Below are 24,743 nucleotides of genomic sequence, written 5' to 3'. Positions count from 1 at the left end.
CCTCCTCGTGCTTTTATATGAAGTGCATTTTCTTGTACATTTTAATTGTTTTCCATGTAACAGATGTGTCTTTTCATTATCGTTCAGGGGTGTGTGTGAGTTTTTCAAACGGACCAATGGCTGACCGGCAACAGTCATATTCCTTATTCTGTGTGGCTGATAGGGCTTCCAATTCTGACGTAATGACAATAGTGTATCTTGATTGGCTCAACTTTTCTGACGTATACCACTACTAAGATGCCCATTGGTCGGTGGTGTTAGGTTAAACCGAGGATCGTATTTTTGTTCCTGTGTCAACGAAAAGAAGAAAAGAAGAGTAGACACTGAGACCAGACTGAGTTCTCATCAAAAATAGTTGTTTTTCCTACATTACGGAAAGTCTTCATCATATCCGACATCAGAAAGACCTCCGCAGCCTCAGAAGAACTCCTCTTGAAGATGGTAAGTCGGTTGGACGAGCTTATTGCTAACGGCTAGCCGGAGTAGCTGTTAGCTTGATCCGATGTTTAGCCGTCGCCATCCGTCGAGCTTTTAATTTTGGTTGTGTCTACTTGCTGGAGTCTCCTACATTAATTAAGAACCGTCATTTACATTTGTACAATCAAATAGATAGATTGTCTATATAAAAAGAGCGTACAAGTAATGATGAAGCTACCGAGCAGCTATAACATTAACCTTATCAGATTGAGGCTAGGCTAATGTTGCTAACAGTAATGAATCGCTAACGTAACGTTTAAGTTACCTAACGTTATCGACTGAGTGCTCATTACTGGACGTTGTAATTGTCTTAGTCGTCATCAGTGTTGCCTGGCTTTCGTGGTTGTGTAAATGCCAGAAATACACTAAACGGCATACAAATTAAATTCAAACTTTTTGTTTTTAAACTTCAATAGGGTAATTACGTTATTAAATATCTGGGTAGCACACCAAAAATGACGAAAGGTTTCATATTTGTAAGAGCTGATATTAATCTGAAGGTCTTATGAAGAGCAATGAAACACAGAAAACCACCAACCATGTGTGTTCATCAGTAAGAAAGAAGGTGGAGGAGTCTGATGGTGGATTTGTCTTACGCTGCTTGGACTTCTCATCAAAGTTGATCTTTGTCTTTCTTTATTAATAAAAACCACATTGAATTTATTATCGTAATATGTCATAAAAGCGACAGTGTTGTCTAGGGGTTGACAGATTATTGGCCTGACCGATTATCTGGCTGATACTTGGTATTTTGCTGATCATCTGTATCAGCGTTTTGTTTTAATGATCGCCGATAAAATTAATTAAAAAGTGCAAAGAAAGTGTCAGCATGGGAGGAACTTTTACTTTATTAAATCTCAGGGGGCTTTTTATTTATTTATTTATTTTAAATGTAAATTGTCATTTGACTTTATAATAAAAGTTGAGGGGAACTTCCTTATTATGATGTTGAAAGTCTCAATTTTTATTAAATATTTGCCAAAGGCATTTAAAAAAGTTTTGTGTCCGAGTTTGTCATATTCCAAATTCTATATATTGACTGAAAGATTTTAATTTTTGTTGTAAATGCATATCGGTTCCATATATCGGTTGTAAGTCTCATTAACAACTAAAATATTTCAGTGTTAACAGCAATTAACCTTGATCTGTTTCTAAAACTATGCCATGTTGTGTCACTTAATTGAGTGAATTGCCCTGTAAAGTCCTTAACATTGATGTGTAAAACCCTGATTTTCTAGTAGTATGTCTGTGTTTGTACAAATGCAGTACTCAAGTTGGTTCTTTGTATCTCTCTCCAGAACTCCAATGTGGAGAATTTGCCTCCTCATGTTCTTCGCTTGGTCTACAAAGAGGTTTCAGCGTTAGCAGCAGACCCGCCTGAGGGCATCAAGATTTATCCCAGTGAGGAAGACATAACTGAGCTACATACAGCCATCGAAGGACCCGGTAAGGACTGCAGTATGGTGTTATTAGCCATTATAAGTTAAATAAAAACATATGTGGGACTAATCATTTTTTGATGGACTTGAAGCTCATGCTGGTCTACACAGAGATCGGTTGTCTGTGCTGTCTTTTATTCATCAAAGTTTTTATAGTCTCACACGTCAGTGCTCCTCAGATCTCAGTGTTGATTTAGATCTGATTCTGCCCTACAGTTTTGTCGGCGTATTATACGTCTGAAAACCATGTCAAATGAAATTACTGAAAGGTCAATACAGAGCATGTATTTTCACATTTTATTGATTCGACGTGCTATCAATCATATTTTTTCGGGGTAGACCGTATACTTTAAAGGTCAACTTTAAAACAACTAGAGCAAGACCTCATGCAATTAGTAAAGGTCTAAGATTGTATTACCTTTACTCTCAAGTGCCTAGTAAGTAATGTTATGCTTACGATAAAAATTATTAAGTCTTGACGTGTTTTAGTCTTAATATGACTTTTGTTGCATCTGTGTCGTACTTGCAGTTTACAGTCAGCTCCCCCACCACCACACATGCGGTAAAATAGCTTGGTAACTATTTTGCGGTGAAGACAAATCTCACTTGATGCACTTGATGAAGCTTTTACCATCACCCTGAGGTAATGACAGCTCTTGCTTGTCAACGCCTCTTGCTCATTGCTTATGACGGCTAGTGCATGGTTCAGACTGCACGCCACAAGCCTGACACAGTCGTCAAAGGGTGTCAGACTAGTAATGACAGCGAGCGTCGGCTGCATCAATCGATCATTTTATCCCATGTTAGTGTGTCCCTAGAAAAAAACTGACTCTGTGTCTGGGACAGGCTAGCATGTTAGAAATTGTCTTTGCTTCCATGATATGCTCCCCTGGCAACCGTGATTTTGACCAATAGAAGCACAGAGCACTTCTCAACTGTAAACATGGCGACACGACAGAGGAGTGATGAGAAAAATAAAGATGCTGATGCTGCAGTCATAATTGTGAAACAGAGGAAAGGTCAGTCGTTTATTCTTTTTCCTTTTTTTTTCAGACACAAGACAGTCGGTATCTTGCACACCACTATTGTTAGTTTACATTCTTGTTCCAGGAAGTTCCTAAAACCCTCTTCTCCATGACATTGTGCAAGTAAGCTTCGAGTGGTCCTGGATCAAAGTGTAGTCTGTCATGTCTCTCGGCAAAGTCATAAGATTTTGCGACTCTGTAATCGCCTGGTCTGACACAGCGAGCAGCGCAACAGACAAAAATATCTTGTAGTGTGAACCCAGCATAAGATGTGACACTTAGCTGGTAATTACATGTGAGACACATAACCCACTTAACCCACATGGAATTTAATCACTATGAGCTAATTTCTCCAGACCTTGTTATTGTTAAGTACGCCTTGAAGAGCCAGACACTTGTCCACATTTTGTTAACTCCTCCACAGAGCAACTGCTCTGCATGTTTCACTTATTAGACACTTGTATTAGCATTGGTATCAGACTGTACCCAAAACTGATGTATCACTTCCATCAGTCATTATTTTAAAATGGTATTACAGTATATTTAATGAGGTCACATATATTAAAATGAACGAGATTGTTGTCATCATGACCCAAAAAGAGTATGATTAAAACTATTTGAACTTAATGATGTGACTTAGAAGTTTTATTCTGCATGTTTTTGTTAGCTCACTCAGTTGCCGCTCTATGACCCCCTTTGTTTTTATGGAGCAAATTTGGTGCAGTCAGGACATACTGTTCATGAGATGAATTCTTTATGCTTTGACAGAGGGAACTCCGTTTGCTGGCGGCGTTTTCCGAATGCGTCTGGTCCTCGGGAAGGACTTCCCTGCGGTTCCACCCAAGGGGTATTTCCTGACCAAGATTTTTCACCCCAATGTGGGTCACAAGGGAGAGATCTGTGTCAACGTGTTGAAGAGGGACTGGAAGGCAGAACTTGGACTCAGACACGTTTTACTTGTAAGCTGAAACCTGAGTTTCAATTGTCCACTGTGTTTCCGTCACTGTTTATTTATTTTTTTTTTACAATTATATCTTATTTATTTCTCCACAGACAATCAAGTGTCTCCTCATCCATCCGAATCCAGAGTCGGCTCTGAACGAAGAGGCTGGACGTTTGCTCTTAGAGGACTATGCAGAATATGAGTCCCGAGCTCGTCTGCTCACAGAGATCCACGCCATGGGCGGGACCTCCGGGGCACCTCAGGACCCTAATGACGGCCCACAGCCGAAGAAGCACGCAGGTGACCCCATGAAGAGAGCGGGGCCCAGCGCGGCAGCTGTGCCAGCAGCTCTGGGTAACGGAGCGAACGGAGCCAGTACCACCAGCAGCAATAGCATTAATAGTAGTAGCACTAACAATGTAGCAGGGAAGAAGAAAGCAGATAAAAAGCGTGCATTGAGGCGACTTTAATACCTCCACAAAGTTCTCAGTGTGTGTGTGTGTGTACGTGTGTGGGCGCGAGAGTGTGTAAATATAAATATTGAAGTGTGCTGATGATGTTTTTGTTCCCTATTTTTTGAGTCTTTCTACCACCTGTCCAGACTGTCCACTTTGTACTCATACCATAACCTCCTTTTTGTCACCAGTTTGTCCTGTTGGTATTACGGGTGTGTTAATTATGTTCATACCTGAAGACATGACGATAAAGACAACACCTTCACTACAGGAATCATGTCATCCGTTATATTTTGCCCTCGGGCTAGTGTGAATGAATGACGGGAAAACACAGCCTCCAATTTCTGTCCATTAATGAGACGAAACTACTATTGTCTCAGACTTTATCAGCTCTTTTTAAAGTGTTTCTTGGTAAATGCTGCTGTTATGGTACCGTGTACTGCTCAGCCTGGCTCACCCGTGAGTCCGAACCAAGGAAAATATAACTGTACTTTATAGCTTCCTTGGTCCAAACCAGGATAATACTTTAACTAAATGCAGGTTTTCAAATGGAACTCAAAGAAAACAATGGTAGAAAATGCAAAATAATTGTGTAAGAAGTCAGTGGGTTCACTATTGGGAGAGAAATATTGTTAATGTCACCCAAAATTGTATCATCTTTTTAAATATTTTCCACATTGTGACCTGAGTGAAGGTATGGAAAGAGTCGGCAGTGGAGTATAAAGAAATAAGTCAACATTGAATCTCAGCCCCTTTTTCATTTTTTTTCTAAAATTGTTTCACTGTCCAGTATTTTCAGAAAAGTTGTTTATAATTGACATGTTCATATTCAGCTGTCTTGTGGTTGTGTGTGAAGACCTAGGTCAGTGGCTGTTAGGGAACGGGGTAGGTTGCCAGAATACTTTTATTTTAAAAAAAGAAGAATCATTTATTCTCTGTATTAAGCATACAGTGGTGTGACTCGCTTAACCCTCCCCCACCCCCCCGCTTCCCTACAAAGCAGCGTGTGCTCTCAGTTACCCAGCTCTCCAACCAGCCTTGTGGGTACCCGAGACAACATCTGCAGGAAAAACTTCCACGTTTGATAGAATTTGTCTCCCCCACCCGTTGCACCGGCAGGTTTTCTCGGGCAGGTTTTCTCTCTGTGCTAAATGCATGCGGGGCCTACATTTCCCAAGGAAACACTCTGAAGCGCTGTCTTAATTTAGATGGAAAATGTGCCTCTGAATCTGCTGTCATCGTGCAGACTGTCGGCTGGATATTTTGTGTCCATTTTAAATTATTTAAATTAATAAAACATTGAAATAAGAGAAGTTAAATGAAAAGAATGAGTCATATTTGCTCTTTAATTCAGAGTTCGTTTGCATGCATAATTATTCATGATGGTATCACTTAAATGCATAGTTCATAGTTTTTTGAGTGGAGTTGTGTGGGGTACCACAGTCAGTGTATTACATTCAGTGAATGTCCATCAGCACGCCCCCAGTTTGGAGAAGCAGGCTGGAGTCTGACACACACTTTAAAAATTTTGATTTAACTTAAAAAAAAACGTGTCCAGGCTACCTGGAAAAGACAAGTTGAGGTGATTTTGTAATAACTGAACTTGTCTGCAAATGAAGTCATCTTAAAAAATTAAGGCAGCCTAGACCCAGACTTTTTCCAAGTAAAAACAAATAGTTTATTTTTACAGTGTGTAGTAGAGGGGTCAGCAACGGTAAAAAGCACCACCTAAAACAGTCTTTCCGTCACACAGGAAAGCCATTAAAGGCTTTATATCATCTTTGCCAAAGCCACTGGACTATTGGAGAAAAACTGTAACTCTAGCTTGTTGATGGGAGCTGCTGGTCTACGGCTGCCTCGATCAGTTAGTGAGTTTGTGTTATTGTGTGACTTTTGTGAATCTGAACTAATTCCTCTTAACACCAAAGTCCCACAATGACATAAATGAATGAACAATTCAAGGCAGCTATTGTGTTCAGCAATGTTAAATCAATGTTTTTCCCAATGGACACTGACTTTGAATAGAGCTATCGGCTTCATTTTACTGTAGGAAATCACTGATTTTAAGGTGGATCACATAGTACACGTAAACTTTTAGGTGTGAATTTTATTAGGTGGCTACAAGTTGTTTTACTGCTCACTCTCTTCACTGCGGAAAATTACTTAACTTCCACGTCAAACTCCAGCCTGCTTCTCCAAACTGGGGGCACAATCCCACTTTGAAAAAACCTGCACTATCCCTTTAAGCTGTTTTGCAATAATAGCTGTATCAGTATGTCAGTTGAGAATGGATACCAGTGTCTGCTTTTACTGTTCATTAATGTACAATAGCACTTTATTTTGTTTTTTATAGTGGTCTCCTGTTCGGCAGTGATGGAATAACCATTATGAGGGAATCAGTAATTGCATCCACCCCAGCAAACCAGTGAGTGAAAGTGCACCCGGTAGAGCGTCACTGGACCATCTAATGAAGGGCTCCACCAGCCTCCGCTGCAGACATGCAGCAGCCCACCCACCTGTGTAGAAATAGCAGCCTGCCATGCAGGTAATTATCAGGCCCATCTTAGACACCTGGGACTCCACATAACCCTTAACACCTTCTCCAAGCCCCATTTTAGAAGTGCTTACCTCCTTCTCCACCTGGTATCCACCTCCATATGTCTGCTAAAGTCTCCTCACTTCGTGGTTACAGAAAAAATGCTTAGATTGATATTAAATGATATGATGCACTGTGGGTCAGGTGTTGAGGGAATGCATGCTGTTTTTCCTGTGTCACATGCAGTGCTAATTATGATTCATCCTCTAATGTGTGATCACCATGTAACACAATCCTTTGTTACACAGAAAAACCTAAATCCGGCTTCATTCATGTGCTGCTGTTGTGAGCATCGTGAGGGGGCAGTTACTGTATGTGACGGTGGCATGAAGCCAAACAACTTCCAGATAGCTCCATCACACTACATCCCCCTCCACTCCTTACCCCCCTTTTATTTTGTTTTTTTACACGTTTCCAACTGTCCCTGCTCGTCTTTAACTTTAAGAAAATCTCTGAATTACCAATGCAGCTCTAATTGACAGTTTCGTTCACGCTCCAGTGTTAAAGCTTTTGCGCCAATCCTCTCCCCTTCCCCGTTTTCATCGCTTTCATAATTGCCACCAACATAATGACACAGTTGCTGTGGCAACCATGTCTCTCTTTTTCTCTCTCTCTCGCACACACACACACACACACACAAAGAAAAACACACTTTGGATCTCGGAGGTCTTTTGCTGAATTTACAGACAGCTTTTTTTTTTTTTTAGTTTAATCCAATTTTTAGTATCCTTTGTCTGTATAAAAGAACAGATAAATTCCTGACCGATATTTTTTTTTTCCGGTGACAGTAAAATGTAGGTCTTCAGGGTCATTCAATTAAAGAGCCAAATGAAATGGAGGGGAATAAAGATGAACGCCACCAGTTGAATGGGCCTAATGACCATCAGCGGCGGAGTTTAGAGTCTCATCAGCGCCAGTCTGAGCGACCAATCACAGCGCTCCCCCACCGGCGGACCTCCGCGAGGCCAGTCGCAGTTAGGCGGTGTAACCTATCTCGCTTGGAAATTATGAAGGGAGCCAGCTTCAGTCGACTCTAGATGGAGAAAAGTTAAATTCGGGCATTTTTTCACTATCATTTTGAGAATTACCGCGCGTTCTGCAGGATAGTTGCACAGTAACTTGCGTTGTGCAAACAAACGGAATTTTCCGATATTAGTTGAATGTCACATGTATCAGAAAATCTCTGAACATCTCGTCAGGCTCTCTCTTTGTCTTTATCTCTCGTGCTCGCGTTTTTTTTTCTTTCCCCGCTTTCGGCCGCAATGATGGATTATCAATGATGGAGCAGCGCAAGTGAAAAGCAAAATTAAAAACAGGTGGCAGATCCAGCAACAGTTCAAGCTGTCCTGATCATCCTCTGCCACAATAACAGGCTGCCATCTGAGAGACGCGGAGATACAGTGCGCAGGCTCTCCCAGCGCTCCTCTCCAGCATCAAACCCCAGAGCAACGCACAGGTAAGACACGACATTATGCACCTTTTTGATTCATGCAACACCAATTACCAAAAATCCACGCAAAAACTGTTTTTGATGCATTCATTGTGTGTTTCTGTCAGTGTGGCTAAAGAAAGAAAATAACGAGTTTGTGTTTGGACGCATCAAACAAAACATTTGGATGAAAGCTGCGCCACAGAAACATCTTTACGCACGGCAGACATGTTTTTTTTAATCACTTAAACACTTTAATCGATTGCGACATTTGGAAACATTGAACATAAAGAGCGACACATCCAGCCGGACTACACACACACACAAACACACACACCGGCACGGATACACCCACGCACTCTTAGCCTACTGATACATGCAAGTCATTTCCATAACCCGCATGCTTGTTCATTCCAAGTTGCAACTTATTAACCTAATGAAGGTTAGGTTATGTTGTGGAGAGTCGATGTCCAAATGCAAAGTCATTGCGCAGCATTTATTAGACTGAAGCTGCGCTGCATTCACTGTAATTAAATGAATTTGCATCAACATCTTGCAGCCTGTTTAGGATTTTTTGCGTCTTCACTTAATTGATTCACATTTTAGTGCGTTTTTTTCTGTCTTGCAAGAGAGCGTCTAAAGAAAGGGAAAAAAGAGGCCATTTTGTTTGATTTCCAACAAACACCTGTTGAAATCGTTGCATGCACAGCCGTCTGCACAGCTGCCCAGCATCCTGCAATGCAACTCCGTTTGGTTCATTTGCTCTGGTGCGATTGCTTGCAGTGAAAGGAATCTGCGGAAATGGTTTTGTTCTCCCTCCAGTGGCCGTGCAACTCAGAGGGGGATGCATCTTCACAGTTCTGATGCCCTTCACCCTTTAGTTCCCATCTCTCTCTCTCCCTTGCTGCTGCATTGCTTCAGTATAGAAATATCTACAGGAAAAGCTGATGTTGAGTCACTTTGCTGGAAAGATCTGATATAAGACTTCACACTCTTTTTTGGGGGGCTGCATGATTTAAATTGCTATCATTCTTTGTCAGAAAGCTGTAATTGCACTTTTATTTGGGAGTGGTTTTTGCACATATTGGCCCCTGAAAAAAATCCTCATGAAGTGAACAGAGAACGTGTTAATGGAAGTTGAGACATCGGTGTCACCGTGTCGAGCAAGAGACGTGCAGATGTGACTTTGAAATCCGGTTCGCCTAATGGGTGTAGATTGGATTCTGCCTCCCTTCTCTTTCACTGCCTCTTTCACTCACACACAGACAGAGCTGCAGTGCTATTCTGAGAGAGTTAGCTGCCTCAACCCACGCACAGAATCTGAGAAAGAGAGAGAAAGGCAGAACGAGGGAGAAAAGAGGAGAAGGAGGGAGCAAGAGGAATAAAAGGGGAGAGAAAGACTACAAGGAGGTGTGCAGAATGCCTACTATGGTCTCTCACACCAAGCCTTTGTACAGTTTCACATCCCCCCCCTTCCTTTAAGTGTTCTAGCAGCGGCTGATTTACAGTCTCGATTAGCACTCTTCTTGTGTGTGGCATTGACTGTATTTGCAGATCTGTTTGGCGGTGCTGTTTGTGTGATGTGCTATGTTGTATTGGTAAGTGCTGGGAGAAATGTACTTGATTCTGTGCCACCCACACACCGCCCTCCCACTCATGGTCGTCTCTGCATCTATACCTCTGGCTCTTCCCGCTCGCCACAATCTCTTTGCTCATTTAAATCCCTACCCTGCATTTATCCCTCTGCTCTCCTTCTTTCTCTTTTCTCCATCACTGGCTTTTCAGTAGCTCCTGCAACCAAACCACTAACTCGGCCCCTCGCACGATGCAATTAATAAACTGTGTTGTGTCATTTAAGTGAGGTCGCAGAGCTTCTTCCTAATCATGCCTCTTGTTTGCATTCCAGCGGACACTCCAGGTTTGTCGAAAAACCCCCCTGAAGAGAAAATCTGGAAATCACGCAGAACATTTAGAGGCGCCAGAAGAACATTTCTGGAACATTAGTCAGTGGGAGAACTGCTGTCTTTGTGTCTCTCTGTTTTTTTCTCCCTCTGCTGAACTCTCCTCAGAAGGTCAGAGGAGCATGTAACTGAAACAAGTGGAGCCCTCGGTGATTTCAGCATTCTGTCTCCCCCATCTGTGCCTACATTCTCCGCCACAGATAGGGACGTTTTTGATAATTACATATAATTATAATTTCTGTGGGAGACAGATCTGCCTCTGTCTATTATTGCCAACACCTCCAACACAATAACTTCACACATTTACATATTTCTCAACAAAAGTGATATTCTTTGAACCTCGGGAGACAAATCAGAAATAATTTTACTTGGAGAGACATGTCACATGGAGACGCAATGTGCCATTCACTTCATATCTAATTAGTGATATGGTTTGAATGACACGGGTAACTTTTTGTGCCTAAAAAGCTGAATAGAGAGCATTTAAAAAATCTGTGACGTTTGCCTCATTTTCTAATGTGTGTTTGCAGGCTGGGAGCCTTGGTTTATGCTTACTCCTAATTTTCAGCTGTTACAGTCTTCTAGCACTTAAGCTCCCTCATTATCACCCTCCCGGCCCAATCACACTCACAGTGCGTGCCAGGCGAGTACGGATGCACATTAATCCAAGCATAGAAAAGATTGAGATAAAGTACACAGTGTATCTATAGATGTGACGAGTGCCTCGAACAAGTTAACATGGAGATGCGTTCCTGCAGGCGTCATTAATAGACGGTTTTTATTAGTGGTGCAGCCTGATTTGATTGTTTACAATGCATACAAACACATGAGAATTATAGATTTCGTACATTTTTTCACAAAAGAGTTAAATAAGTGCCAATTCTGAATGTACGCAGTGCCGTCCAGGAATCAGCAAAACAGATTAAGCTGTTTACATTTGATAAAACACTACGACTAGACTATTGTCCAAGTGCCATGACAAGCACAGGAATGTACAGCACTGCCATATTTTATTGAAAATCCTTTCTACAAATTTTTACTGGCCTTTGTGGTTACAAAAATTAATTCCATCCAGCAGTACGTCAGATTTTTGTCCTTTTGTTCAGTGCACAGTGTAGAACAAGGCATTAAGGACTAAAAGCATGAAGATTGTTGTTTTCAGTTTGTCCTTTTTACAAAGCTGCCTCCATTTTAGTGTTCTAGACTTGAGAGGGCAAAAGATGAAGTCATTACACATTCAGAGTTGCTTTCTAGCAGCAAATTAAAACCATTTTAATACCATTATCGACAATTATTGAAACCTACCAATTGTTTTTGATAGTGTTAGTCCTTCTCATTTGTGCGGTTCCCGACCTTTTCTAATATTACACCATATAAACGCTCAGTTTCTGACAAAACAAAAAAGCAGGCTTTGAATTTTCCTCGTCCAACATTGCTGAATGAAACTGCTGATACATCATCAATATCCAGTAGGTTGTACATGCTACTTAAATATTTCACATGCCATTTTAGTGGGTTAAACTGCAAAAGCGGATACAGTGTTGTAACTGCATTGACTCAACAACAGAAAATAGATCTCTTAGTCATGTAAAAATGACGCCCACCGCCAATCTCCGAGTCCTCGCTGTCTCCCTGCTCTCCCTCCTTACTGCCCCGCTCACCACTGTTGCCGAGACCTCTCCGTCCCCCCCTCCTCAGCACATAGACCGCTCAGGGAGGCCTTTCACTGAGCAGCCCAAGATCGGCCCCAGCCCGTCTCTGCTGCTCCTCGCCATGCAGGCCAACATTAGGCCAGCTGCTCTCCAAGGCAGGACCAAAACCCCAGAGAAACTTCCAGAAACCTCAGAGGGAGTTCTGGAGGCGCCTCCAAGACCCCTTCCCCAGATCATGTTCCCCAAGAATGTGACTTCATCAGATGCTCTTGCACCTCCCTTAGGTGCCGCCCAGGTAGCGCCCATTCGACCCCGCATCATAGACATATGGATGGATGTATGTCGGGGTTATTACGACGTAATGGGACACTTTGACAGCGCTTTCAACTGCTCCAAGGACACCTTCGTGTATTGCTGTGGAACCTGCCACTACCGCTTCTGCTGCCCAGAGCGAAGCCGGCAACTGGAGCAGGACAGCTGTAAAAACTATGACTCTCCAGACTGGGCCAAGCCGCAGACAGACGCCATGATGCTACCAGAGGAACTAGGTCCCGACCCAGACTTTGATCCACTGAAGCAGCAGAGCCACAACACAGGCTTCGTCATCGGGGGCGTGATCGTGTTCATGGTGGCTGTCGCTGTGGGCATTAAGGTGGTCTTCAACAAGGTGCAACAAGAAGCCAACCAACGGGACCTCAACATGCCCAGGTGAGGCTTTGAAAAGTACTTTTTTTTATCACCACTCACTGCTGGATTTGTTCACTTCATTCAATGTATGAATGCTGTAATGAAATTAGGTTTTCAGGACTCCATAAATGGCCCAGATTCATCATTCTGGGCTCAGAATAATGTTGTTAGTCATCAGATGAAACATATTTGATCTTCACCGAGTGGCTGCTGTAGGATTCATGGTTGTTTTGGTTTTTCTGGGCTTTTTAGCTCATGTATGGCCCGTAATCTTGGCAATAAAGATTTGCATTTGGATTTTTGTACAGGTTGCAGTTTTCTATCTTGGGCTTTGGTAGTGGAGGATGATGGTTGTAGCAGATACAGAGCGTTGGTTGATCCCTTAAAGAAAGGAAGCAAATTATTGAAAGTGTATTGCTTTCTCCTAATTCTGCTTATTCAAGAACAGTGACTGGTTCATTGTTGTACACATTACTTATGATTAAAGCATGGGGAAATGTGGAGAAGACAAAAGCGTAGGTTTTATTTCAGCATTGAGGAGGACAAGGACACATGAAACGGGGTTTGAGGAAAGTTTTGAGCATCAAACACTTAATTTCTTGCATGCTGATGTATTTTTAATCACCAATTTATAGGGGTCGTAATCATCAGATACAAAGCTGATATGATATTGTCACAAAACTTGACACAATAGAATATTACTGCATTTTATATGTGTTGTGATATACTGAGTTTTGCAATAACACATTGTGATATATTGCGACATGTTGCCTTTTTTCAACTGTGAATAACGCCCCCTGAGGAAAACTTTTTTATCTAATAAGATAAAGCTTTTAGTCTTTTCATCTCACTTCAATCATTTTTATGGCAGCATATTGACTTTGGTGGACTGAAAAAAAATTTTGAATATTTTTTAAACTCAAGTTTGCTTGCAAAAGTTGATTTTGTGTTTGTAGCATTAACATTTTATTTGATAAGAAATCAAGACTCTGCATTCATGTATTACTATAACATAGCCATACAAAAATATCCTGACACTAGCATTGCGAATAGTAAGCACTTTCCTAAATCGTAAAATTAATGATCGACTAATCGTCATTTGAAAAAACAAAAACTTTGCTTAATATAAACTTAATCCAAATGTGTTTAATCCTCAGTCAAAGCTCACAGCAACATATTACATATACTTTGACGGCATTGCCTAGCTAACCGATTGATCAGTTACATTTCACATTTGATTAAATTCTTAATGACCAATTAATCGATTGTTGATTAATCGTTATTAACCCTACACTACTGTATACCGTATCTTGTCTTTTTCATCCACCGCTACCAATTTGTGGTTTAACAAAGGGCTCTAATTTCTGCTAAAGATACATTTATCCTCATGATTGTTATTGATCTGTTGCAATGGTTATGAGAAATATGAAAAATCATCACAAAAGTCCTTAAACAGAAACTTGTGAGTGCAACTTTAAGATTTCGATTTTATTCAACAGGCTACCATTAGCTGATACTCTTTCATCAATTTCATCATGTTTTTCCCTTTCTGCTCACATCATTAGAGCCCTGGTTGACATGTTGCGGCACCAGTCGAGTCCAGTCCAGCAGGATGAGAGGAACAACAGCGTGGCTCTGGCTGTAGGGGATGGAACAGGGACGCTGGGGAGACCTCCAAAAAATCTGTATGCCCCAGGACTGCCCAGCAAGGACAACAGATGTGAGGTTTTTTTTTTTTTACAGCATCAGTGAATAGCACAATCAGAGGCACAATCAGAGCATTTGTAACTGCATCACTGTGTGCCGAGGCATGTCGTGTTTGTCACGTCTGCATGTGGATGCAGGATGTTTTCTGTGTCTCACCATCACAATATTTTATTACGCATTATGGAAAAAAACAGGAATCTGGAGATTAATGCTTTTCAAATATCTTTACGCGATGATGTTGAGAAGCTGTGTGCATGTGAGATCATATGAAGATACATAAATGTCTGTTGTTGATCTTTTTATGTTAAAGTGTCATTGAACTGGAAACTACCTGACTTCCATTTTGAGCTGATTACCTTATGTTCTCGTGACTTGCAGTGGGCAATCTGCAGCACAATTTCATCCACTCATCAGGCACCAGCCCCAAACACACGGCGACTATCGGTAAGGCAGCTGTTGAAAGCCGGCTCTCTATGTAAATGACATTGACTGTAAATGACTTTGTTGAGTTTAAGCTCAAAAGTAGATTCGTCCAAACAATAATAATGATTATCAAAAGCTTTGGTCACTTGTGTTGAAAACCAGTTAAATCTTTGCTAGTGAATGTTAGATTCGCACACACAGCTACGTGTGGTGCGTTATATCCAGAGGACCAAATCTCATTTAACACACAGTCGTTTTCTCCCTGTGGTCTCTGCAGAGCGCACCCCTCGGATGAACAATGCTCAGCTGGCAGCTGGAGGCACCCTGCTTTCCAGTAAACACAACAACACCAAATCCCAGCCTTCCTTCCATCACTCCCTGCACAACCTGGCTCAGCTGCCGCCCTCCTATGAGAGCGCCACCAAGCCTGAGCTCAACAGATACTCCTCGCTCAAACGCCTCGGTAAGTGCCTTCATTTTTTTGAAAACATGAGGACAAATGTACCAGCCCGTGTGCCCCTCTCTACCCTCGCAGCTGCTTCATGAGCGCTGAACGCGGTGACACGTTTGACACCGTGGCACCAAGTGCAGGATGCGTCATTATGTGCTGATGCTATTTACTGTTGTGATAAACAATTCAGAGAAATTTTGTTTGGCTTCCAGAGAAAGGTCTTGATGAGTACTCGTCTGGTTACTGCACCACCAAGCGCCGGCCCCACACAGCCCAGCCGGCCCTCCAGTCCTCTCAGCACCACCTCCACTGGGGTGGAGACTACACCCTCAGTGGGAGAGGAACCCTCCCGAGGCACGCAGTCCGTCCCTGGATCCCTCCGCCACCTTCTGGCATGCCGGCCTCACCCACCCCCAATCCGTACCCTCTGGATCCTCCAGAGCCCCAGTACAACCAGTACGACACTCTCTCCAAGCCGGCGAGGAAAGTGAAGTCCACCGACCAGCTGCTCAACATGGGTGACGTCCCTGGCAACACTGGGACCCTGTCCAGGTTGTCCAAGAACCAGCAGCACCAGTACTACAAAGCCATGGCTGCCTCCAATAAGAACTCCAACACGCAGACGCTCACCAGGAAGACCCAGGACAGGGGGGACAGGGATAGGGGGGACAGAGATAGAGGGGACAGGGATAGGGGAGACAGGGATAGGGGAGACAGGGATAGGGGAGATAGGGATAGGGGAGATAGGGATAGGGGGATAGGGGGACAGGGGGGGAAGGGAGGACAGGCAGGAGAGACAGGAGAGACAGGATCGGCTGCTCATGTCCCCAGACCACTTGGAGGAGAGGATGGGCGGGATGGGGGTCGTAGATCCGTACGCCCACACGGGAGGCATCGTCCCCACGCTGCCTCGCCAGCAGAAGGCCCAGTCCCAGCAGAACGTCTGCGCCACGCCCTCCCTCGACCGGCACCACATGATCAAGATGAACTCTCACCCCACGTCCGGACGGGAGCAGGAGAGGAACACCGCCATGACAGGGCACATGAGCGGGGCATGGGCTGGGCGGGGAGATGCCCGGGCAAGGGGTCGTCATGGGAACGGGAACACTAGGGGCCACAGCGCCAGGAGGATGGCTTTTGCAGCGAAAAGGCAGAACACCATCGAGCAGCTACATTTCATACCGGGAGGGGGCGGCAGCGGCGGGGGGTCGGCAGGAAGGGGAGGAGGAGGAGGGAGTCAGGGGATCAGGACGGGGAGTAAAAATGAGGTGACAGTGTGAGGTTTGTGCCTAATGTAGAGTTTAGCCCTCATCAACGGTGTGGGAGTAGATCACCCTACTGCATTTAACTATTAGATATACGACTACAAGAAATAAACCTAGCAGTGTAAAGTATAGTGACAGTGCTTAGGCTATTCAAATTAGTGTTATCTTGTAATTAAATAACTTCAGTATAATTAAAAATCTAGGTGAGGAATATTTGTTCCAATTATGTGATAGCCTACATCAGCCATATTTTGTAATAAGATTTGCCATATTGCCATATATACAGTGGTGCCATTATTTGTAGAAAGACTGACTGGGAGGGGGTGAAACAAAACCAACAGAAGTGTCGTTCATAATTTTGTTTCTATATATGTTTTTCAAAAAGTACTCAGGAGCCATATTAGATAGGGATATATATATATATATATACATATATATATATATATATATATATATATATATATATATATATATATACATATATATATATATATATATATATACACTCACAGATGAAAGTATACTCAGATAAAAGAGGCTGATAAGGAGGAGGACCATGTGGAATATCACAGAATTTAACAGATTTGAGCCAACTACCTGCTGGACTGTCAACCTGCTTAGCTCTCGCCGACTATGATTTATCAAACTGAACCTCACGGGTGAGAAGCAGATGAGCATGAGGGATTTTGGAGATCTGACAACGAGGAAACAGAACTGATTTTTGTTGCTTCCTATGTTAATGAGCGAACGAGGCTGCTTCTGACTGGGACACTGCAGCCCCTGACACTGTTGGCAGGACTCCGCGCCCGATTTAAACTGCGGACACACCCACATTACCAATCTGACGCCTGGGTTGCCTAGTTTTCCATGTGACCTTAGATCCCCAGAGGGACTCACACTCTGATTTACACTAACAGGAGTGTAAACTGATGTTATGGGTGCCCCTTGAAGTTCCCATCTATAGATCAGGACCTACCTGTACAAACAATGGGCTACCAAATAATATAGAGCCATCTGTCACGTTATTACACAAAATATCTTGACCTAAACATCAAGAAACACGTGTGTTCAGTTTACCAATAAAATGGCAACATGCTTTAATGCAGGTTGCGCACGGAGAGCAAAGGTTTTTTCTACAGAGCACAAACTAAGCGTGACACGGAGGTTGCACTTACGCAACTGTCCTTCAAAGCCATTTTATGGAGATACAAAGAAAATACCACAGAGGAAGCTGGTCTGACAATCACCATTTTATTATTCTCGCCAGGTGACAAATTACACGAGTCAGTGATATTTTGTACAGTCAAAGGGGATCGGCTTCGAAACAAGCCGACAAAAACCGCCGCTGAGTCAGAAGAGAGAGGGCAACCTGAGGCCTTCTCCTGCGTGTAAGAGACTCAGATGGTTAGGAAGCCCTCGCCATCCTCACGACGAAGACCTTGCTGTATCATAACGCACTTAAGCCAGTATGAGTAAAAATTAAAAATTTTAAAAATTAAAAAAAAAACAGAAAAGAGAAAAAAACATCAATAACAAGGCTTATCAATACTAAGGGCTATCCTATCCTATATACTGTAGTATGTGATATCTGTGGTCCATATAAAAAGCTATCTCTTTCTCTTGATTTTGTGTTGATATTGTCATGATGTATTAAGTATTAACGTGTACAAAAAACAAGAGCAATTTAAGCACAGTTCAAAGAGAAACACAGAGAAAAAAAGAAACTTTGCACAAATCTATCCCCTGATCTTTGCACCTGATACAAGCGTTGTATCCTCGAGGTTTACATTCTGTACAAGCACGGCTGACTGATCAATGGAGGGTATTGTATCGAGAGATTTTTTTAAAATTTATTTTTAAATCAATGTGAAATCAGAGATAATTAAAGAAGAAACTGCTCGGTTTATGTTCAGTCATGTGGAAGGATACAGAGACGAGATAAACAGAAACACATTCGGACAATCTTCCTATACACAGTGCTAAATGTAGTTGTTATGAATATGATGGAGTGTTATTATTAATAATTATTATAACTGTTATGGTTATTATTAACAATTATCTTATGATGTGATGTTCTTTTACTTGGTGGGATTTAAGTGTTTATTGTTTCTAGATAACTAGCATTCTCATGACTAGTTGTTTTTTTTGTTTTTTTTTTTTCATACATCTGGTCATAAATTTTTATTCCAGATCTTGATGCATGCCAGCTCCATTTCATAGAGAGGCAGTTACAGTATGCCTGGATTTTAAGGTCATCGACGCTTATTATATGGCCAATTCTCCAGCTGTGTGTACTGTGCCTAGACATCGGCCTTATGACTTCTTGATCTCAAGTGATGACTTAGGTTTCCACTCGGGTACAAAAATATCTATTGAAAAAATCTGCAGCCTTCTAAACGTATGTGTAGACGATGTTTTAACAGCCAGAGATGGATAGATGTGTGTTCGGGACAGACCAGGAGTTATTAGCCAGACTGGAGACGGCCTGTTGCTGCAGCAGCCTGACCCAGAAAAATATTATGGGTTGTACACACAAAACCCATAGTGCCATAATGTATGTGTGCTACGGATGAATGTTTATTACAAAAGGCGGAGAAAAAGCCAACGGAAACCTGAATGCTTTGAGTGTCTTTTTCAGGGAAATAGGACAGATGACATACAGTAGTATTAGATTTTTTTAATAGAGCCACAAAAGGTCTGTAGCAAAGTCTGTAATATCTCACAAGCCATATCCATCATCATCACAATTTTATAAATGGTTAATCTAATTTGTGCAAGTATTGTATTTTGTATAGCTAGTACAATCAGAATATTTTGAGTGATCTCTTCGGCATTAATTTGAGGATTCAACAAATTATGTGTTAGTATTTAATGAATTGTACAGTGCCAAACTCATAACATTTTGTTGTCTTTCTATTGCCATAGCCTCCTAAAAGATTACAGGGGTTATTTATTTTTCACAAGTGAGAACTAACACACAGGCAAGTGAGCTACAGAGCTAGTTATGAGACAGAAATGAATGAATATGGTGTGTGTTTTAACCATTATGAATTCATTTAGAGAGAGGATGGTTAACGGCCACCTGAAATGTGAAGCATTACTGATGGTAAATTGTACCGACAGGTACCGTGTCCAGTAATGAAATTCAAGGATTTATTTTCATGCCTACAAATTTGGAAAACGACCCTTTTGTTATTGTTCAATGCATTGATCCCCTTGGATACGACAGTGACTTACAAAGAATTTGTATAATAAAGTTGGTGGAAAAAAATGTCTTGTCATTCCTTGCAGAGTATGAGGTTTCTTGCATTAGTTTTCTTAAATTACGTTAGTTATAATCCAGTCTCTGTTTTTCCTACATGAGACACGTAATTGGTTGAGTCACCTACAACCTCTGCTATTATGTCTAGGAGAGACTGAGAACGGTTAGTCCCTTGGCACACTTTTCATTTGATGTAGCAATTCACTGGAAAATTTTATGTGAGAATATTCTAACTAGCAGCAAATGAAAGGTTAAATTCTCATCTTAAAACACACATAATGTTCCCGTTTTTCTCTCTAAAATTTAGTAATTCTGTATTAAAGTCATGTTATGCATTTGTGTCAACCAGCCCCCTCACAGGGTTTGTTGGTAAAATGTTTAAATTATGAAATAACTAATGTAAATGATCTGAACATTTAATTAAAGCAAAAACCAGAGAACCGGAACATTTAATAGAATGCTTTAAGCAATTTATCGTTATGTCTAATAACTTTTTCCACTGGCCATTCAAAATAATGATTAAAAAAATAACTAGATAAAACATGTTTTTAATCTTAGTTTAAATCTCTCAAAATAAAGTTACAGTTGCAACTCTTAATTTACAATTATGTGTACAGTATATGTCCTCTTGAAAGAATTTAGACATTTTCAGCCAGAGGAAATATTTAACCTTTTACTTAAGTAGATGTAGCAAGGCTGCAAAATATAGTATTTAATTATAGGACTGGCATGGTATTGGAATTTTTATTACATGATTATCGTGGGCATAAGAGGTCATGATAACAATATTATCATGATAACTATAGAAACATTTAAAAAAAGAGAAAATAAATAAAGGCATCCGTCAAATTAATCTTTAAATTTGTTTATTGGGCATTTTGTCTGTTTTTACTTTTAAAATGTGAACGTAGGGAGTTGCAGAGAGTCTGTGACAATAACTGCACTAAATCATACAAAAAGAGAAATTACACTTAATGGATAGTGAAAAGGCAACCAGATGGCGTTGGGGGAGGGAGACAAAGCGAGACCGGAAAGAAAAGGAAATGATTTAAAAGGTGCTGAATTATTTACACAATATTATCATAATATGTGTATTATTAACATGATATCAATATTTTATTTTTAAACAAGATTTAGTTTGACTGCTGGTCACACAGACAATTTCCCATAAAATTCAGTGTTGACTGTCGGACCTGATAGAAGCTGTGTGAAGTCTTGTCGATCACCGGTGCCGGATGTAGCACTTTCAGTGCATTTTATTGCATTTATCACAAATCAAGAGCTATCAAGACATCAACACAAATAAACAACTTGGCTAACAAACAATAATAAATAACAAACAATAAAATAAGCAAATGTTGTTATCCCTTTCTTATTTATTCTTTTTTGTACCCCAGATGGCTTCTGCTTTTTCATTTTCTCTTACTCTATACCCATAAATGCTTTGTCATATTTGATAATCGCTGATTAACTAGATGGACGAGAGCTGGTACCCTTCATACAGATCAGCTGTCGTATCTTTAGATCATTTTCCACCTATAGGAAGATAATAATAATAAACTTTATTTATGCAGCACCTTAAAACACAGTTACAACGTGCTTTACAGTAAAACTAAACACATTTAAGACACAAGGAGAATTAATTGAACTAAAACAACATAAATGTCACTGAAATATAGAAAAACTAAAATTAAGATAATAAATGAGAATTAAAATCTATAAGATGGCAATAAAAGATAATGACTCAGACAGCCTTATACCGGTCGTTCCTCAGCCTCGCGGCCCTGATTTCAAAAGCTCTGTCCCCTTCGGTCTTCAGCCTGGACTGACAAAAGACCTCTGCACAAGGATCTCAAATTGCACAAGGGTTCATAAGGGATTTCAAGGTCTGAAATGTAATCTGGAAACAGGCCATGAAGAGCCTTAAAAGTAATCAATAAGATCTTAAAATTAGTCCCTAAAACAGACAGGGAGCCAATGTAAAGGATAAACCGGTGTGATGTGACTGTTGTCCTACAAACATCTGCCACTTCTGATCACGCTGCAACATTTTGTGCCACTTTAAAGAAAAAATAAAACCTTACTTGAGTCTTAGCCTGAAGTAATTTTGCAAAATTGTCTTCCTCATTTCAGGCCAAGACTCAGAAGAAGACTGATCTGACACGTGTGCCTACGTGTGACAGATCAGACCAAGATGTTTGTGCAGCCAGCCTCACTTTTGGCTTGGTCAGCAGTGATATGTTTTGAAATTGAGACTCTAAAATAATGAAGAGACAAATTAATGTTTTATGTTACAAACTTTAACATTTGACATCAGTTTTCTTGTGCTGCGTTCAGATGCTTTTCACAAACCGTTTAACCCTTTGAAACCTGAGAAAACTGGTTGATTTCCAAAGCAACTTGACAAGAAATGTCCCACAAATTTCAAGATGAGAAAATGATGTCAAATTTAGTAGGAAAGGGGGGGGGTCGGGTGTTAGAAAAATATCACAAAAATAGGGGAAAATGTCCAGAAAACTGTATTTGTAATTGCTGTAGTTGTATATTTAGAATCATGTTACAGAAAAATAATTCATTTGAAAAAAAGAAAAAAAAATGTGAGTACTTTTTGGGGACTATTTTTGCTTATTTTCAGGTAACTCCCTTGTTTTTTGTTGTTTTTTTTTTAGTAATTTCTTGCTAATTTTAGGACCAAGTCTTGTTAAGTTGCTCATTGAAATCAAACCAATTGTTGTTTCAAAGGAATAAACAACATCTCTATATCACCAAAAAAGCCATTTAGTCTTGAGTAAGTTGTTGAGCACACAGAGCTGCTCTGTGACAAAACCCCACAGCACGAGGATGGGCGATATTGTATAAGCCACATTAAGGCTATACAGTGCCAGTGGGAGTGGACAACTGTGCTTTTAAATGAAATGAAAAGGCGAAATTTGTCTTCATATAATTCACAGCTCGAGACCATCTGAGTGCAGAGTTATATCACAGCATACCTGCTGGATCCTCGCAGTGAGGTGAGGGCTATGGAGCTCATATTTAAAACCTCCTGTGAATACATTTATTGCACTGAGATGTATGAAGGCTTAAATAAAAGAGCAGATGGCGACATTGTACTGATACAGAAATAAATTTTACAGGAGGCACTCAAAGGGCACGAAAAATATTATGTTTGATTTCTGGCTGCCACTGATGCAGTACAATCATTGTAATTTGCACATTTCACCACCAGGAGGTTCAGTGGCTCCTCAGCTCTGAGACAAAACCTGCATGAAGCCTTCACTCCAAATAATTTAATAAGCTGCCCACACTGTCCAACACCTGTCACCTTCTATGTTAATGCTTTATATATCTGCTGAGTTAAACCCCATTTTCCACAATTTATGCTCACTTCATGACACCGACTGTCAACAAGAACGACTGCAAAATTGCTGTAAAAGACAAATTAATATTCAAATTGCAAATATATGTGTGTTAGTCGAGGCTTTCAGGGTCTTTGATGGTCCTGAGTAAAAGATTTTGAGTCCTACATGCTATGATTAGCATCCTAACCTCGGCATGATTACCATCCTTACATATCAGAGAGGCAGCGAGCTCAAATTATTCACATCGCTGTGATTATAATGACTGAATCAAATCTAGGATGTTTGTGATGATAACACGATGATTCAGCCTGAGGTTAAGTTCTTGAGTTCCCCACCACTTTTCTCACAGCTCCGTCTCTATCTGTAAAGATTTATTAATCATCATATTGATCTGGTGATGGAGTTTGTTGATGTGTGGCTAAGATGTGTTGTTAGGAGAGAGGAACAGCAGCAGAGATGCCATTGAAAAAGAAGTCCTTCAAAGCTTAAATACCTTGAGAAAGTTTGTTGACTTTTGTTGTTGTAACTATTACAATACATTTTGAAACAGTCAGAGTTATGGATGTGTGCCTGATAGGCCAAAGTGAATGAAATTACAAGTTCTTATTTCATGGAGAACTTCTTGTTAAAACGAATCAGTATTATAGCTTTTATCTTTACAGCAACAAATGGGACTGAAAACAGAGATTACTGTAAGTAAACTGGATGTGGTGTAGATGGACGTGTTATATCCCCTCTGAATAAAATGTACTTTGGTGGTGATATTAATCACAATCAATATATATCATTCCCCAATACACATATATTTTGCATACATTTACATTAAATACATATTTATTCATTCTGAATAGCTGTATAAAAAAAAACCCCAAACGTTTAAACGTAGGGGTCCATGCCCCTGCTACAAAAACCTTCCACCAAACGACCAAATTAAACTAAACATGTATATCAGAGATTATGCAGAGCTCATTGTAGCTACTTTTACAGTGGTGTGAGTTTTTATGCAAGTATTTGTGCATTTCTGCATAAGTTCATGGTGTGAATGTCTTTATTTATAATTAAAAGTGCTCATGGTTTTATTAGGGGAGACAAATGCACTTGTTCTAAATATTGAGGCGGGCATGTCCCCTGCACCCCCCTGAAATCTATGCCTATTCCAATTTAAATGTGTATTCTTTTATGGCATAATTCAAAATATGACCATTTTTTTAACCCTAATTATTCAGATACTCAATAACTAACACATTTTTAAAACCTATGCTGTATATTTATTCAGTATAGCCAAAAGGCTATAATTCCAGTGGTGGAGTCAAGTTCATTTACTCAGACACTGTACTGTACAATTCTGAGTTATACTTAAGTATTTGGCTTTTAACTGAAAATAATCTATTTTGACTACAGTGATAAAACTTTAATGCATCAATAATTACAATAAAAGAATATGTATTTTTCTGAAGACGCACTTTCTATTGTGTACTTTTACTTTTTGTACTTTAAGTATAGCCTTTAACAGATGCAGCACTACAGCAATAACACATTAATAATAAAACAATATGTGTTTTTCTGAAATGGGTCATTCTGCATGATGCGTACTTTTACTTTTTGTACTTAA

At 40.6% G+C, this 24,743-nt stretch overlaps 2 protein-coding genes across 2 annotated transcripts; both read left to right on the top strand.

The window, feature by feature from the left end:
- The first annotated feature begins 238 nt into the window (after positions 1 to 238).
- ube2s (ubiquitin-conjugating enzyme E2S) lies at positions 239 to 5,652 on the top strand. Its single transcript, XM_042489935.2, has 4 exons — positions 239 to 441; positions 1,776 to 1,923; positions 3,710 to 3,900; positions 3,995 to 5,652. Exons 1-4 carry the CDS (start codon positions 439 to 441, stop codon positions 4,352 to 4,354), a joined length of 702 nt encoding a protein of 233 aa, XP_042345869.1. The 5' UTR covers positions 239 to 438; the 3' UTR covers positions 4,355 to 5,652.
- A 533-nt stretch (positions 5,653 to 6,185) lies between these two features.
- shisa7a (shisa family member 7a) lies at positions 6,186 to 19,773 on the top strand. The gene is given in 9 exon segments (XM_088084439.1): positions 6,186 to 8,391; positions 10,271 to 12,685; positions 14,230 to 14,384; positions 14,750 to 14,815; positions 15,072 to 15,257; positions 15,458 to 16,004; positions 16,006 to 16,294; positions 16,296 to 16,353; positions 16,356 to 19,773. Coding segments are annotated over 8 exon segments (2,238 nt in total). The 5' UTR covers positions 6,186 to 8,391; positions 10,271 to 11,918; the 3' UTR covers positions 16,526 to 19,773.
- The last annotated feature ends 4,970 nt before the right edge of the window (positions 19,774 to 24,743 follow it).

This window comes from Plectropomus leopardus, chromosome 11, assembly GCF_026936395.1.
Source record: "Plectropomus leopardus strain MGB_pleo_1.0 chromosome 11, ASM2693639v1, whole genome shotgun sequence".
NCBI lineage: Eukaryota > Metazoa > Chordata > Actinopteri > Perciformes > Serranidae > Plectropomus > Plectropomus leopardus.
Note: the sequence above shows the minus strand (reverse complement) of the source record. Positions and strands in the feature narration are given on the sequence as shown.